We start from the raw sequence: 17,550 nt of genomic DNA, 5'->3' as shown, positions 1-17,550 counted from the left end.
ACCTTTGGGGCCGAGTGAAGCAGAGACTGTTTGACCATACAAATTTGCTTCTGGAAGAATGGTCAAAAACTCGCATGAACAAACTCCTGAACCTTTTGGAAAGCCTTCCCAGAAGAATTGAATTTTAGCTGCAAAGCGTGGTCCAACATCATATTAAACCCTATGGATTAAGCATGGTATGCGACTCAAGTTCATATGCGTGTGAAGGCAGACAAACGAATACTTTTGGCAAGATAGTGTATATAGCTTGACTCCCCTATAGTCAGCCTCAAGTGGCCATTTAAAAAATTGGACCCTCTGATACATCCATAATGGCTACATTTTTCACTGTTTGGACTCATCTATAAAGTTTGCTGTAGGTAAATTAGCCAATTGTTTTACTGACAAATTAATCCTATGAACTCTAACAGGCTTAAATATTGAAAACATGTTTGTGGTGTTTTATCTTGTTGTGGAGTTTGGCCCCAAAGTGGCCAAAAATTGATTGCTGCAGCTTTAAAGTTCAATTTGGGGTTCAATGTATTGTGAACAGACTCAGTGGTGAAATTCTCTGTGTGAAGTGCCGTCTTTTTACGAGGTAAACATTTGATCAGTTCCTCCTCACCGTGAGCCAGACACCACCTCTGCTGTGCCCAGCACATTCCCCTGGTAAACACAATTGTTGTGGGAGAGATGGATGGATGTGATGAGCTCATTTATTATTCAGGCCTCAGTGTGTCTGAAGAGGGACAACAGGACCGCAGTGCAGGGAGAGACAGATAAGGCTGTGGTTACTAATGAGGGTTTATCACAATGATTCAACCTTCCTCATGCATCTTTCATACAAAGGCCTGCAGAAGTACACATCACGAGAGGCTGCGCGATGCATTCATCGATGTCTGTGCATAAATGATGTGTGTCATATCCACAGGAGTGCTGGACTCCACGTTCCTGTTGCTCTCTGTGGTTCCAGGTGTCAGACAGGTTTAAACCAGTGCTGTCTGTACCCACAGCCACATCACTTAAAGTAGTTGCTGTTGCTCACTCTCACTGATCAAAGCGTTGTTGGTCATTTTGAATATAAGTCGTAATTTGGTAGATATTAGGCTTGGACGCAAAAGAGGTACATTAGCAGGGTGTACCTGCCCGACCTGATTTACATTGCTCAGATGAAGGTCGGGAAGGTCATTCACCAGTAAACACAAGTAGCAGGTACAATTTTCAGTTTACTGTTATTAATTGTACAAACAAAGGAAAGTTGTAATAGCTTTCTTTTAGGGAAGTCAGTGTTCCTTATACATTTCAATTTTAAAAGACTTTGGTTTGGGCTTTTTACCTTTTATTGAAAGGACAGTACAGAGAAGAAAGAGTAGGGAATGAGCATCAGTTAACTCAATTTGGCCAGATTCAAACCCAGGCCTCTGTAATAACCAGGGCTGCACATAAGTGGTTAGCAGGTGCGCTTGCGCTGTCAAAGCAAAAGACGCGAACCAGTTAAGAAGTTGTAACGCGCGTTTGCGTACATAAGATTTTCTGGAGGAGGACAGACATTTGTTTAGAACTCTTTAAGATGTCGAAGAAGCAAGCTCCTTTAAGCAATTTTTTTGGTGTTCCTCCATCTCCAAAGAAATGTCAGAAGGAGTCCGAACCGCAAAAAAGCGCGTATTCTCGGAAAAGTGGTTGCAGGAGGCGAGCTGGCTTCAAACAAATGATGAACGCACAGAGATGTGGTGCAGAATATGCCACATATTCTGGAGCTTCGCACATGCGGACCACTTGTGTGCAGTCCTGGTAATAACCTTACAGCATAAGGGTCACCTGCTCAACCGAGTGAGCAGGTGGAGGAGTTCCATACGCTTTGATTTAAAATACCTGCTAAACAGAATGTGAATAGAGAGCCTTACCTGATACCCAACATACTAATGCTATGCATGATAGCCATGTGCTCTAGTCAGGTTTCAAGTGTCTCCTCTGGGTTCCAATCCACAGGCTGCTTGGGGGTTTCCTGTGTGGGGCTGCATGTTCTCTCCGTGTCTGTGTGGGTTCTCTCTGGGTACTCCAGATTCCTCCCACAGTCTGTGTTAGTATAACTGGTGATTCTAATTTGGCTGCAGATGTCAAACTAAGCATGAATGTGGCTGCGTCTCTCTCTGTTAAGCCTTTGTTATACTCCACCTGTTACTGTACTCTGTTATAGCTGGGATACACTCGAGCACTTCGTGTGTACTGATAAGTGGAAAAGATGATGGACAGATGGACTGTGTTTAGTGCATATTAAAAGTACATTGTCAGTTTGTCAGAAAGTAACAGTCATAAACTCCATGTTGATACCACAACTGCTCAAAAAATTAAGAGAACACTTGATCATCACAGTAAAACATTCAATTAAACTTAAGTGATCTTTCCAGTTAGGAAGCATTATTCAAATCAAGTCAGTTCAGTTCAATTCAATTCAGCTTTATTTATGGCGCCCCAAATGACAACAACATTCAAAGTGCTTTATAGCCCCTTTTCCATTAGTACTCAATTGGATAAACTCGACTCGGACTGACTGGTTTTCCATTACAATCAAGTACCACCTAATGTGCGTGGTCGTCATAGTAACACGGCCGAGCATTCTATGACGCAATTAATATGTGAAATAAACAAAGGTGGACATTGAGACGACGATATACCTGCTGCTCGTTCTGTGGCTTTTTGTCATACTTGGGGACCACAGCGTTGTTGTTTTTTTAAAAAGCCATTTCACTCATTGCCGGGTTTCAAAAAGCGCAGTTTTGATTTTCATGAATGATAAGCTGGCTCACTGAGTGACTACACTGACCAGCCAATCGGTGGCATGCAGTCTAACAACGTTGCATTTTAATACCTGCTAAGATCGCCTGGAACCCTGGCCAAGCAGGTACTATGATCTAATGGAAAACCTAGAAAACTGTGGCTAGTCGATCCGAGTAGGTACTAATGCAAAAGGGGCTCTATGAGCAAGCGCTTGGTGATAGCGGAAAGTAAAAACTCTGTTTAACAGGAAGGAACTTTAGTAGAACGAGGCTTGGGGTGAGGCAGCCATCTGTCATGACTGGTTGATTGTGAGGGGAGGAAGGCAGGAAAAACCCCAAAACAAAACAAAAAACACAAGCTGTGGACAAGAGCCAAAGATTGATAATACTACTAATAATAATACTAAAACCATTGTAACTCTAAACAAACTGCTTTAGAGCAAATAAAAGTGACAATAGGTGCCCTGGAGGGTCAACAACAAGACAACCCCCAAAAAGGGAAAGATTTTTCCAGCTGGTGGCCACAGACAATTCCTCTTTCCTTATCCCCCAGTTTTTTTTTCAAGTGTATCTGAGAGAACACAATTTATACTAGACTATATAAATAAAAACAGAAACAAAGCTGCCATTGTGACATGAGATACCTTTAATAACCCAGAAGAAGAGATTCTTGCTGAACAAATACAAACAATCTTAAATACTCAGATATATTTATAGTGTTGGAAAAACAATAAATAACCAAAAAGCATCAAACATTTCCTAAATGCAATTACTGAATCTTCCAACAGCTGTTTACATTATTTACTTCATAAACAAAAATATATTATACAATTGCAACCTGCAGAAAAACCTGTTTTGTTGTGGTTGCTGTAGCTTTCTGTATCAATCAATCAAGCAATCAATCATCTGCTGGACTATTTTCAGCAGCAGACTGTCACACATTTGGTGTGCTAGTGAATTTCTTTGTTACCAGGATGCCGTATGAGGCACTGAGTCAATGTAAATGACACTGCCATGAAACATTTATTGGTGGTTTTTGACTTTCATGAGATTTAGTGACAGTAAGACCTGCCTTATAATCTAATTTTACTGAACACGCCTGACTTTTAGTGGGTTTTTTGTGATGTTTTGACAGTAATATACTTTTAACAGTTGATCTATGCTGGGTTTTGATAACAATCAAATAATTTTTCCTTGCCTTCAAATCAACTTCAAATCATTTTCATGTCAGCCAGAACAATGTCCCTGTATTTGTGCTCCAGGACACCCATAAACTCCAGGTGGTTGGTAAAACTGAAGCCCTGGATTGGCTCTTCCTGCAGGTAGAAAAGAAGAAATTTAGAGTTAGAGTCAATCTTTGAGCATTTATCCTGGTTGATGGGTCCTTGATCAAGGCACCCAGGTGGTGACCTTAGCACGACCTTAGGAGCAGTATGCGTCACGTGATAATTGTGTGCGAGACCTGTCAGCGGTGTAGAGTTCACACTGAAAGCATTTGGAGCCTTGCTACGTGCTGCTAAACCAGGTGTTGTGCCAAGGTAGGCATCTCCGAAAAGTTTGTTCCCCCTGCACCGAGAGCATTTGTTGGGCACAGAGTGCAGATCCAGTTTACTCCGCCTCCATTACAGACAATTAGATGTGGAAGTAGTGATGTTTTAGTTTTGTGAAAAAGGTAAAAATGAGTGTGTAACATTACCATTCAGTTTGAGGGTTACAACAGAATATTATATATTTATTGTTCTCAAGTGGTATCGGACGGGATTATTTGAACAAACAAAGGACATTTTGCCTGATAAGTATTTTTATCCTCCTGTAACTTCACTATATAAAGAGCTAAAACCTCCAACGTTTCAGGAGTAGCTAGTCGTTATAAGAAGTGTTGCTGAACTAAAAATCAAGAATGTGGGATGCTGTTTGTCTGTGATTCAGAGAGCCTAGCGTGTACGCAGGGGGGAAGAATTATGTCGGGGATACCGATAATCTAAACAGTTTCGTGGTTCGAAGAAAAAAAAAAAACTATGAAAAACACTTTTTTTCATACTTGTGTTAAGTCTTGTATAGAAATGACACAAAATTCAGTCTCAGGTTAAATGTGATAGAAACAGCTTACACTGACATCCATCTTTATAAAAGTGTTGTGAAACCATGTTTGCATTTATTTACACTGCTTTCCACTCTGGATGTCTATTTATGTTAAGCTTTAAGTATAAAAGGGTCCGTTCTACAACCTGTTTTTTTTTTAGTTGTTTTGTGCTGATAATGCCCTTCTTTTTTCAGAACCAAAGACTTTTTGAAATCTTCATAAAATTGCATTTCAAACTACTTTTGGAATATTACTTTAAATACTTAAACTTTTAGCAGAACTTTAAATCTAAATAAAAAAGATCAGTATTGCTGAACTGCGAAATATTTTGGTTGCAGTGTATTTTTTGCATACTAGTGTAATAGGATGGCTTTAGTGTTTTGCTTTTTAAAATTGCAGTATGAACTTTTCAAAATGCAGCAAGATATTTAAAAAAAAATTTTTTTAGATTATAAAAATAGACTATATCGGATTCATATCAGTATCTGCAGATATACAAATTTATGATATTGGTATTGGTATCGGACATAAAAAAGTGGTATCCTGCCATCTCTAGTTATTACACACATGTGTGGGCACAACTACTTGATGACCTGAGGGGTCATCTTAGGTTAAAGATACCAAACAGGTCAGAGATGTACTGTGAGGGAGCAAACCACTGAGATCTTTATAAACTAATAGAACGATTTTAAAACTAATTCTATATATAAACCTGAAAGCTAACAAAGTGACTTTTATACTGGGGTAAAGTAGTGTCACTGTCCAAGAATGTTGACGAGGTTTCTGACTTGGCATTGACAGTGACCCTGGGGGATTCATGGGTGGTGAGTGCTCACAGCAATGAACGATGGAGGGATGGACCAGCATGCAGCAGGTCAGGTCACATTCCTGACCTGTTACGGCTTCTTATAGCTTGGAAACTGCAGAATCTTCCTCTGATAAAATGTTTTTTCGATCAATCTGACATAGGGTTTTATGCTTGTGCTTGCAAATGTATACAAGCGAGTGGTCAGACAGTGATCCCAATGAAGGAGGAATCTGAGAAGAACAAAGACAAGACCTTGGGAGGGACAGCAGGACAATTAATTTAAGATGTACTTTTATGAGTGGAATGGTTGATCTTTTTGACTGCTCATTGTACTGTACATTTACTGTGTGTTGTCTGACACCCTCAACATGAAATGTGCGCTCTATTGCAGGTTATGGACAGATTTAAAAGTGTCCAAAAATCACACTTAATTGCTCATTAGAGTTAACTGACTATTATATAGGCAGTAGTTAACGAACGAATGAGAAAGCAATCTTCAGACGGCCTTTGTCTCTTGCTAGTGGAATATATCGCCAGAGTACCACTTTAAAGTACAAACGAGGCAATCAAAAGTTTTAAAGTACTTTCTAAAGAGCAGACTGTTGTCTTATAATTGCCATCAGTTGACTTGTTTAAAAAAAAAAAACTGCAGTTAATATTGCTTTAAAGACACAAAAGTCTGTGTCCTAAGATGTGCAGTTAGACAGTGTTTGGGGATGGAGGCAGAAGGTTGTTTGCTTTATCGTCATTCACTTTGTTAGGACATGAGGTGTGGATAATTTGATATAACCTTTTCATTAAAATGTTTTACATTCAATCTGTTTCAAAGTCAGCGGAAATCAAATCTCTGGCAATCGAATGCTGCACCGCGCCAGTAAACAACATGCTTGCTCGGTGTTCAGGTAATGAGGTTTTACGTGTTGGAAAAGCGAAACAAACAGGGTTGCATAGATATCTTAATAACTACAACCATCCCCACCACACACACACACACACACACACACACACACACACACACACACACACACACACACCAGAATGTAAATTAACAAGCTGCAATATCTTAACTAGAGAGACGTGTATTAGACCAGACAACAGAACATTTATTTGGCTCATTTGTTCAGTCAGGATTTTAATTTCAGCTGCTATAATTGCTGCCTGAGCTTAAGTATGCATCTGTGATGGCAACACCCGGCCCCATGGGCAATGCAAACACTGCAACTGTGGCTGTGAGTGGCATCATCAATTAGCAGCCTGAGGAAACCTGCACCCAGAAGACAATCTGCATTCAGAATAACACACACAAAGAGCAAAAGTCTAAGTTCCCAACCTTTCAGTATCCAGGCTGGGAACTTAAAAAGAAAAAAAGCACTTTTAAATGACTTCTGCAACTGCTCAGCACTCTCTTAATTCTCTCTTATTTTTGTAGGTTCACACATTCAATGACTGCAAACATGGATTAAGACTGCAGACTAATTCTCAATCATTTATTTATCATACTGATGAGGATGTAAACAAACTTTCTCCAATCTTCTCTGTGTTTACAGAGAACTGTATATACTCACCACTGTCTCTATAGTGAGCTAAGTAGTACTGCAATTTAAGAGAGTAAATTTAATAATGTTATAATGTGCCATTGCTTGAGATGTTCCAATACAAATTTTTGGCCAAGAGCTGGATGTGGCATTCAAAGTTCATTTAGATAATACTTTAGAATAAGTGTGCTAATAAGTGCTTATATGCAATTTAAGATGATGACTTTAAAGACTTGCTTCTAAAAGGACCCTGGTTTGACTGTCACCCTCTGTCAGGTGTTTGTGTTTATTGCTTTATTGTGTAGCGGTTAACAATAGGAGGAAAAGAGCAGCATAATTTTTACGTAACCAAAGTTATTTTCTTTTGTATCCATCATCTACTACTCTGCAAATCACCTTGGGCTCACCTCAGGCTTCTTCAGAGTCATGTTGTAACCCTTAATAACCATCCACTAAAACAGCCTGTATAACATTTAGGCTCCGATGTCTTTTATGAAGTAATATTATTGTGACTGTAGAAATGCCACCGAGTACTGAAGTGCAAAGAAGAGAAAGAGATTAAGAACAAATGGAGCGATACATTTCTATAATTTAAAAGGAGAAAATAAAGTGACTTCAGAGGAGTGACTGTTCAGAGGGGAGTAAGTACCGCAAGGAAGAAATGAGTTTTCGGTCTGATGAAGGACCCTGCTTCTGTGATTATTCCAGGAAGCATTGCATTTCTGTATGAGAAAGCTTTAAAAGAACAATAAAGGCTTGCTGTGATTACATCTTCTTTAGATTTACAGGTCACAAAACAAGACATAAATGATAAGTCTGCAGTACCAGCTATATTATTTTAAATCTATTTAAATCTATGGGGCGATCGTGGCTCAAGAGTTGGGCGTTCGTCTTGTAATCGGAAGGTTGCCGGTTCGAGCCCCGGCTCAGACAGTCTCGGTCGTTGTGTCCTTGGGCAAGACACTTCACCCGTTGCCTACTGGTGGTGGTCAGAGGGCCCGGTGGCGCCAGTGTCCGGCAGCCTCGTCTCTGTCAGTGTGCCCCAGGGCAGCTGTGGCTACCCTGTAGCTTGCCATCACCAGTGTGTGAATGGGTGGATGATTGTGTATGGTGTAAAGCGCTTTGGGGTCCTTAAGACCAAGTAAAGGGCTATACAAATACAGACCATTTACCATATCCATGTTTTGTTACTGTGGATGCACACAGACAGCAGGTATATGGTTTTCAACAGTAAACAGTGAAATGAATCCTAAAGAATCATCTAAACTGAAGCTATTTGGCTTGTTCATTTATTGTAATGACAAACAACCACTGACACAGCAGTATTTGTGTTTTGATATTTTAAGAACAGTTAATAAAGAACAAGGTAAATAGTTTGTTGATGCTCCCTTTCTATTTTGACTAAAAAGGGTTGTACAGAATATAGTTGCTATGCCAGTGTTCAGAGCTGTTAAGTGGATACTTTCATGATTAACAGGCAATATGAGCTGCTTAATGTTCCACATAATCTTAATGGTTTATTAACCGTTTGCACTTATGAGATCATTAGGTAGGATAATTAATGTAATAATTACAAAGATTTCGATATTTTCTTAATCTTGCACTGACATGATGAATTGATGTTAATATTCAATGTGAGTTTGGATATGCACAGAAGGTGAAATTAACAGGAATGCATTGCAGTGCATACACAGTTTTATTGCTTAGTTTAAAAAATAGAAGCATTTCAGCTGGTTGCTCTCAAAGTAAGGCTGATGTAGTTTTGATTGGAGGGCGGTATCAAATGACGTGTTTACTCTTTAAGGGTCTTTTATTCTGTGACACAGTCACATCTCTGTGAGATTCATTGTAGCTCATTTTATTTCTGATTGGCCATCGCAAATAGATGCTTTTGACAAGTTCTTCTGGGTATTTTCTCTGGATTTTAGTGTTGCTTTTACCCCCAAACTTTAATATAAAATACCCTACTGAGTGATGGGATTTCATAAGGAATTGTGAGAACTGAAAGAAAAATAGTCCTGCTGAGAAAAAAATCATTTTAAAAAAGAAATGGATCCAAACAACATCAAACACCTGCTGGCTGAAGAAGCTACATACAGCTACTTAATTTAGCAGGCTGCTACCTACTTGTTTAACAACAAGACTAGCTAACACGAGCCAGAATAATCCTGATCAGGAAGGATCCCCACAAGACAAACTGAAGTGCTTGGAAATATATGAAGTGGCCCAATAACTTTTTTCAGGAAGAGGACTGAATATTTGTGGTTGAATGGTAGTAAAGCTATCAAGCTGATCAAGACTAAATAGGTGGAGTTATCGAAAATACAAAACAACTACAAGTGTCTAAGTGTCCCACAGTCCAAAGGGAATCATGGTGAAGATGCAAGAAGGTCCCCTCACAGCCAAACATATTCAGTAGGTAAGACGGGTGCTGAGAATCCAGTTAACTGTATGAATAAAACATAAGCCCTACTGGTTGGAATAATAACCTGGCCACAGGGGGAGACAGACACTGAGGTCGAGACATGAAAACAACTCTCAATGCACAAAGGTTTCCACCCAAAGTCTAGCACCCTGAGGGTTGGAAAGCGAGAGCTGAGAATTAGTGAGTGTCAGAGCAAAAAGGAGGGGAAACCATGAATATTTCAGGATGATTGCCCAATAAGATGTGTTGCTAGAGACAGATGTACCATGGGATGTACAATCAACAGATTGAAGAGGTGGTTGAGCGGATCCATGTTAATGTGCTTAAGGTAGTGGTTAATATTGACCCAACACATACTGATGTAGAGGAAATATTCAAAAGCTCCAACATTATAACTTAACTTATAACTATAAACTTAACGGTTGTAGAATTGCTGCACTGGCTCCCCGTGTGTTTTTAGGATCGATTTTAAAGTTCTTTTATTGGTTTTTAAATGTCTTAATGGTCTTGGGCCTTCTTATCTTTCAGATCTGCTTCTACCATACATGAACCCTCGCGGACCCTGGGTCCTCTGGTACTGGCCTTTTGATTGTTCCTAAAGTCAGGACACATGCTCACGGAGAGGCAGCTTTTCAGTGGTATGGTCCTCGTATGTGGAACAGCCTGCCGGAGGAGCTCAGGGCCGCAGAGAACGTACATGTTTTAAAGAATAGGCTCAAGACCCACCTTTTTAATTTAGCTTTTACTTAACGTTTATTTATTCTATGTCATCCTGTTATTCTATTTATATTATTAAATTAGGCCCTACATAATATTCATTGTAGTTTATCTTTTTATTCTGTATATACTCTTATTAGGTCATATCTCCAGTGTTTCCTCGGAGGGGGCTCTCTGCACCGGAGTTGTGATCGACCGTGGCTGCTGTGGCTCTGTGGGTCTTCTCAGCCTGGCTGGGGGGCTTCTTTGCCACCCTCCAGCTGTGTGCCCGGCCTGGAGGCTGTGGTCTGTGACCAGCTCCTGGTGCAGACGGCTCTGTGTGATAGTGTTCCCTCACCTGGCTCATGTGTGCCCAGCCCAATTTTGCCCAATTTTACTTTTTAAGTGTGTGTGAATGTGTGTGTGCGTGTGTGTGTGTGTGTGTGTGTGTGTGTGTGTGTGTGTGTGTGTGTGGTGGTGGTGGGGGGGGGGGGATGTGTGTGTATGTATCTATGACCGTTTATGTTAATGAGAGTGTGGGGAGTGAATTGGAGGGCGGGATGGGGTGGGCTGCTTTTAACCATGTACAGCACTTTGTGCTACATTTCTGTATGAAAAGTGCTTTATAAATAAAGATTGATTGATTGATTTATTAACTTAACTCTGGTGCAAAAAAACTTGAAAGTCAATTTTTAACTTGACAGTTTTGTTTTTGCTCCCTATTCCTTTGAAGATAGGGCTTCCTCTGAGATAAACTGCACTTGTTTAAAATTGGGTGGGATACATTGCTTCAATTTATCCAGGTGGAAATCAAACCTATGCTGCAAAGTGTCTGGACATGTTTTTGACTGTTTTCTGGCAGCTGCACAGATTTGTGACAGACATTACAGCTTCTAATAAGCAGATGTTTGCAGTACTTTCAGAGTGCTGTAGTACTACATAAGCTATCTGGTAGCAAAGAACACAAAAACCTACACATGGTTCTAGATTTGAACTGGAAGTACCTGTTGCATGTATTTGTGGACTACTTTGACTATTCTGAACAGACTGCCTCTCTAGAGCAGCGGTCCCCAACCCCCGGGCCTCGGACCGGTACCGGTCCGTGAGTCGTTTGGTACCGGGCCGCGAGAGTTGAGGCTCAGGTGTGAAATGTATAGTTTTCAGGGTTTTTATCAGTTTTCAGCGTTATTTTGTTATCGTTTTTATCGTTTACTCGGTTTTCCTGGGTCTTTTCACGTGTGTTATGGATAAATCTTCTTTTTTTCGGTACCGGTACTAGTTTTATTTTGTTGTATTTATCCGTGACACCTTAAAGGCCAGTCCGTGAAAATATTGTCGGGCATAAACCGGTCCGTGGCGCAAAAAAGGTTGGGGACCGCTGCTCTAGAGAGCAGCTGCACACACACCCCGAAATCTAGGCTTTGGGTTGTCAGGTTGCATATAAACATATCCATCTATATTTCCTCTCTTCTTTTCTCTTGTCTCTTCACCAGTCTAAGCAGAGAAGCCCAGCTCATCTTCTACCCAACCCCCTCTTCCAGCTCATCTGAGGGAACACCGAGGGGTTCCCAAGGCAGCTGAAAGACATATCTTTCCAACGTGTCCAGGTTATCCCAGGGCCTCCTACTGGTAGGACAACTTACCCAGGAGGCACCTAGAAGGCATGCCAGTCTGATGCTCAACCACCTGAATGACCAAACCCCTCACCTCATCTCTGAAGGAGAAGCCAGCCAGCCTTTAGAGAAGCTCATTTTAAGCTCAGTCAGGATACTTAAAAATTTACTTGGGACGCAATTTGTCCCTGACCTCGAGTGAGGTCTTCACTCTTTGCATTGACAGGTGTCTTGAAATTGTATACAGTATAAAATAAATGCAAATGCATAATAAAACAGGAGGGCAACCTAAAATGTAGGAGAAGCAGGTTCATGGGTAGGCGACATGAAAATACTACTGTGGTCTGCACCAAAGTAAGACTGATATCACCAATAGATGTCAGCTGGCAGAAACATATTTCCCCAAATACCACACATATGAATGGGCGGTTTCATGTGGTCTCAGAGTCATGTGGTCTCTGGCAAACAGTCTTTCTTTTTCTGTCTGCTTTTCCACTCACCACTTCAGCATCACTGCAGTTTAACTCTAGCCAGACAGAGTGTTTGTAACAAGTCATTTGCCTCTTCAAATTTTAATTTAGATGAAATAAAGATACACCCCCTAGTGAGACAGGATGAGTGTAGAGGAGAGCAAGTGTGTGTGTGAATGTTTTAAAAATCCTCTAATACCGCATCTGTCTGGGTGAAATACTCCCTTTACATTGTTCCCACAGAGAGAGTCAGAGGAGAAGAAGAAAGATAAAGCCGTTGGATGCAAACCAGCATGTCTAAAATTTTTAACAGTTCAGCTCAGGACAGGAATAGTAAATTTCTCTCTTACACACACACACACACATACACAAACATGCAGAGACACAAACACACAGACTGTCTCAAAGCTCGCCTTTTGCAGCAGTATCTGATGCTACAGCTCATTAGAGGAACTTCCTCAGATAAAGCTTCCATAACTGATCTTTTATTCAGAAAAACTGTCAGCGGCAGCTCATGCCGGTGTTAACATCAGAGCTATAAGGCAGAGACAAGACGGATCAAAATGCTTAATGAGTAATGACAATGAGTACTTCATGTCAGTGCCCATGTTGCTTTGGATATTAGAAGTATCTCTGAGACCGTGACGTTAGACCTTTTGTGAAAGCTCTGCAATATAAAGTTCATCCAATCCACCATGCAGAATGCATTTTAATGAACAGACTTTGTTTTAGTGAAATACAGCACAGTGGGAGGATGTGTGAACATGTTCTAAAGTGAAGTTTTTTTAAATGAATTATTTATTATATGTGAATCGGGAATGAATGATTACATTTGATGGACAACCTATATAACACTGTACCAGATTCACAATGACAAATGTATAAACTTACATTTGTATTCCTGTGTTGAAATATATGCGGTAGCCTACGCAGGTGGCTGACGTCATTGTAAGCATTTATAGTTTATGTTTGTCTACAGTGGCTGGTAGGGGAGTTTCTATTCCACGGTGTTGAGTTTGATGTCTACTTCAAACAATAGAGAATGAAACTGAGCTGACCGGGTTGGAGTTTGAGTTTATAAATGTTTAACAACAGTTACTTTTAGTGAAATTGTTGCAACACTGAAAAAAAAAGAGAATATGTCAGAACCAATCAAGTAAAGACCGGATTGGGTAGAGTTACGAAAATGAGAAAACGGCATGTTGCTATGCTGGCAGTCCTGCCTATTCGGTATGAATTAGGGGCAAGCCAGATACATTTGCGCCTCATTATATATTGCAGTTTCTTTCAAAGAAGCATTACCTTTACAAAAATCAATATCTTCCAGTCATAGGTGGTGTGGCACGGTTAGCTGTGATGTATAGTTACATTTATGGCAAAGTGCACATCAGGCTATACCGTCACTATCAATCACGATTAATGGATTGATCCATCCATCAGTGGATCCATCACTGGTCAGATCACTGGTCAGCCCCGGCAGAGTTGCCTAATTCCCAAAGGTCTGGAATGGGTCTGATTTACTGATGGAAATACGGACAAAGCGCTCACTACGGCGCTGGAGGGACCACAGCGAGCTATAGATCCCAAATTGCCCACAGCATTCTTCCTCCTGGATCTGAAGTTTGACTGATGGGTGGAATCATCTCTCCATAACCCGGACATAGACTTTGCCATGGAAACCAAGTGCTGAAGTCTGTGACTTAATGTTGGACTTGATGAGCCCAGCTCTGTTGGGGGTGGACATTAAAGATCTTTACAGACTGGGGCCTGTGGAGGTCATTCCAAGTGCAATCTCACTATATATTTGGATACACGAAACCTGTCCAGCAACCTTCCCTACCACCAGGGGATTAGCAGCTCTGCTCTTCTCTTCACCTGAGACATATGGCCACAGATCTGATGGTATGATTACAAAAACAAACCAGGGACCTGTCAAAGCTCTTTATTATGTTTGCTGAAAAAAGTGAAAAGATAACTTTGCATTCTTAAAAACCTTCTTTACCTCAAATAGTTTTCAATAATGTGTTTAAAACCAGTGCCTGCTTTGCACTGAAGTGATCCTAGTACTTTTAACCTTCCATAATAAAGTATAGCATGACAGGTTTGTGACAGGTACTGCTCATCTAAGAGAAACGGTTCTGCATTAGTACACTGTGATGAATCTATCTCTCGCGAGGAACGTTCCTAGGAAAGTGAGCTTCAGTTCATTAGAGTTACCCAACCTCAGAAATCGCCAATTAACAGCACATCAGATTAGAGCCCACATCAATGATTCCCAGAGTTCAAATAGCAAACACATCTCATCATTACGTTTTGGAAGAAGAATGTGGCCCTCAAACTGCTACAAATAAACCAATACTAGTGAAAGAGACCAACAAGAATCAAAGTGTTTAAGCTAAGAAACACAAGACCAAGAAAGATCAGACCAAAGAATAAATCATTCTTTATAAATATTAATATACATATGAAGCAGAGTGAGAGAATACCGAAAGTGAAAAGAAAGTCTTTATCAAAGCAAAAAGAATTTCCTACATAAATTCAAATGTACTTGATTTTTCTGATTAGATGGAACAAAGTGGCAGGTAAGTGTATTTACCTGCAGAAGTGTTCGAGGTTTCACAGAACACAGATTTTTGAGGGAAAACTACAGAAAACTGGATACTTGTTCCTCTTTGACATACCTACATATAGTAATTAACAAGGCTACCATAGAGATTTAAGGTGAATCTGAGTATGTTCTGTTAGTAAAATATTGCATGTATATTGTAGTTCTGACTCCATCTTACTTTGAGAAAGACCTGTAGCTCCTGGGACTGTGTGTGCTGCAGGATGTCTGGTTGCAAGTGCTTAAATATGGCCACACACACGTAAACCTGGTAGTCAGGACCCATCACCACACAGGTGCAAATATAGTGGCAGATCTCTGTCCAGTCCAGGTAGTTCCAGAAACACTGAGTCAGCCAATGGAGGCACATCTGTAGTGGAAAAAAAAAAGAGAAAAAACAAACGTTATTAGGATTTCAAGCTGACAAATCGCCACATGTAATTAAAAGTGCTCTGCTCTACAACAACAGCAAACTATGATGAGTTTGGCAGCTATCGTAACTACATAAAAAAAGAAATATGTTACTCAAACATCTCATCCTTAATATCTTTTCAGCTTTTCTTTAATTAGTTTCGTCAATCAAATATTTAAAAACAAACCAACTTAACACATAACTTTGCACAGTATCTCATTTCTGAACCGAGCTTGTTCAAGCATTTAATTAAACTGGTATAAATCCACCAGACAATTAAATGTAAATAAGGAGAACATAAATGATAAGCAAACACAGAAAATATTTACATGTAGTTACAAAACCATGGAAGCAGAAATGATAAATATTAAGTCATGTTTATCTGAAAGGCACCCATCTACTACAGTTATCTAAAGATATCTGTTTCATACTATATATGTGCGTTTGTGAGATCTGAATATCATCATTGGGAACTAACCAGTCTGTTCGTATTGTAGGTTATTTCTCTCTTTTTGCCTTGCAATGAAACAAAAGGTATGCTAATATAAATACATGGATACAAGATGTAGCTCAATAACTACAAAAGGCACTTGTGCTAAGCAATTCAGCACATCCATGTCTAATAAACAACAGCTTCTACTGCATTTACTATAAAGCTGAAAACCTGCTTAAATTTCTATTTACACACAAAGTGAAAAAAAATGGTTGATAATCACTTAAAATACGCATTTGCATGGTTGGGTTTATGGACAATGAGTTTACATTTCTTGTGCAAGTGTCTAAATGTATTTCATTTGCTCAGCTTTCTGAGTCTTCCAGGAAACATGTTTACTTTCAGAGTGAAAAAATATTCACAAACTCTCAGCAGACATTAATATTGAGGTTGCATTATGGGACAAAGAGACATGGAGATGCATGCTAATGTTTACTTCTCCAGTTGATGACTGAGTTAAAATTAGTGACCTTAATGCAGTGGTTCATGATGGGATTCCCACCTGATCTCAGTGAAAAGAACACAGAGTTCTACATCATCTTTAGAAAAGAGCGTGTTTACCAACTGATGACATAGGCCGAATGTTAATTTTAAAAAGCTAGATATATTTACAGCAGTGTATTTTTCCAAATCATAACAGAGTCCCTAAATTCAGTAAATATATACTGAACAACAGCAGCACAGTGGTGCTGTGGTTAGCATTGTTGCTTCACAGCAAGAAGGTTCTGGGTACGAATCCAGCATTTGTCCAGGGCCTATCTGTGCTGATTGAATGTGAGTGCAAATGGTTGTCTGTGTTAGCCCTGTGACAGACTGGCAACCTATCCAGGGTGTGCCCCCCCTCTCACCGCTCTGGGATAGGCTCCAGCCCCAAGACCCAGACCTGTTTTATCAAATCAATCACCAAAGTCTCTGTGAAACCTGAATATAAATATTGTAACATTATAACTACTAAAATTGAAAAACTGAGGCATTATGGAATAGCGGTTACTCAATTATGCTAATCACTATTTTTGTCAGTTTTGAGGGAAAACAAATCATGCATCTATTTAAAAGGAGGAAAAAAAGGAATTGGGAAATTTAAATGTAATTCAACTGAAAATTGAATAAGCTTTTCCCCACCATGGGAGAACTTGGAAAGTAGCCACAGATGTGTTGACATGGGATAAACCCCCAGACACAGAAAATGTAAGAAATTAAACAAATAGCACCTCTGTTCCATTCAGTACTTGCTCTGTCTATCATCTGTCTATCATCATTTGAACTTTTTGGATGAAGCAAAGACACACAGCTGTAAAGAAGAGCAGTGCACTGGATTTATATTAAAAATCAAATTGCAGAACCATGTAGGGAAAAAAAAGCAAATAATAATTATTATTTTCATTATTACCTAATCACTAATAACGGGCCTGTCTGGTAGTTTTTGCTAACTTTTTAAAATTCAAGTGGGAAAACAGGTGAAACAATTGCTATTTTTCCCAGGATTAGATGTTCGAGCAAATTCACCCATGCAATTAGTGCAATGCTCATGCAATGCAAAAAAAGAAACTGACTTTGCAGGCCTCAGTTAACTTGAAGAATATTAAACTTTATGCCTGCAAATCCTGAACATGACAATATACCTCTGCAATGATGTAAAGTCAGGATTCCTTCA

General features: G+C 39.8%; 1 protein-coding gene across 4 annotated transcripts in view; it reads right to left on the bottom strand.

Moving 5' to 3' along the window:
• Positions 1 to 3,382: 3,382 nt before the first annotated feature.
• tbc1d32 (TBC1 domain family, member 32) overlaps positions 3,383 to 17,550 on the bottom strand; it is a 92,198-nt gene continuing 78,030 nt past the window's right edge. For all 4 annotated transcript variants that reach the window (XM_084952538.1, XM_084952540.1, XM_084952539.1 and 1 more), the window contains 2 exons: positions 15,173 to 15,361; positions 3,383 to 4,072 (listed from right to left, as the gene is read on the bottom strand). In XM_084952538.1, the coding sequence (XP_084808664.1) occupies positions 3,968 to 4,072; positions 15,173 to 15,361 (294 nt within the window). In that variant the 3' untranslated portion in view covers positions 3,383 to 3,967. The remainder of the gene's footprint in view (positions 4,073 to 15,172; positions 15,362 to 17,550) is intronic.

The sequence above is a fragment of the Perissodus microlepis genome, chromosome 15 (genome assembly GCF_051167445.1).
Source record: "Perissodus microlepis isolate ML-2025 ecotype Zambia chromosome 15, ASM5116744v1, whole genome shotgun sequence".
NCBI classification, from domain to species: domain Eukaryota; kingdom Metazoa; phylum Chordata; class Actinopteri; order Cichliformes; family Cichlidae; genus Perissodus; species Perissodus microlepis.
Note: the sequence above shows the minus strand (reverse complement) of the source record. Positions and strands in the feature narration are given on the sequence as shown.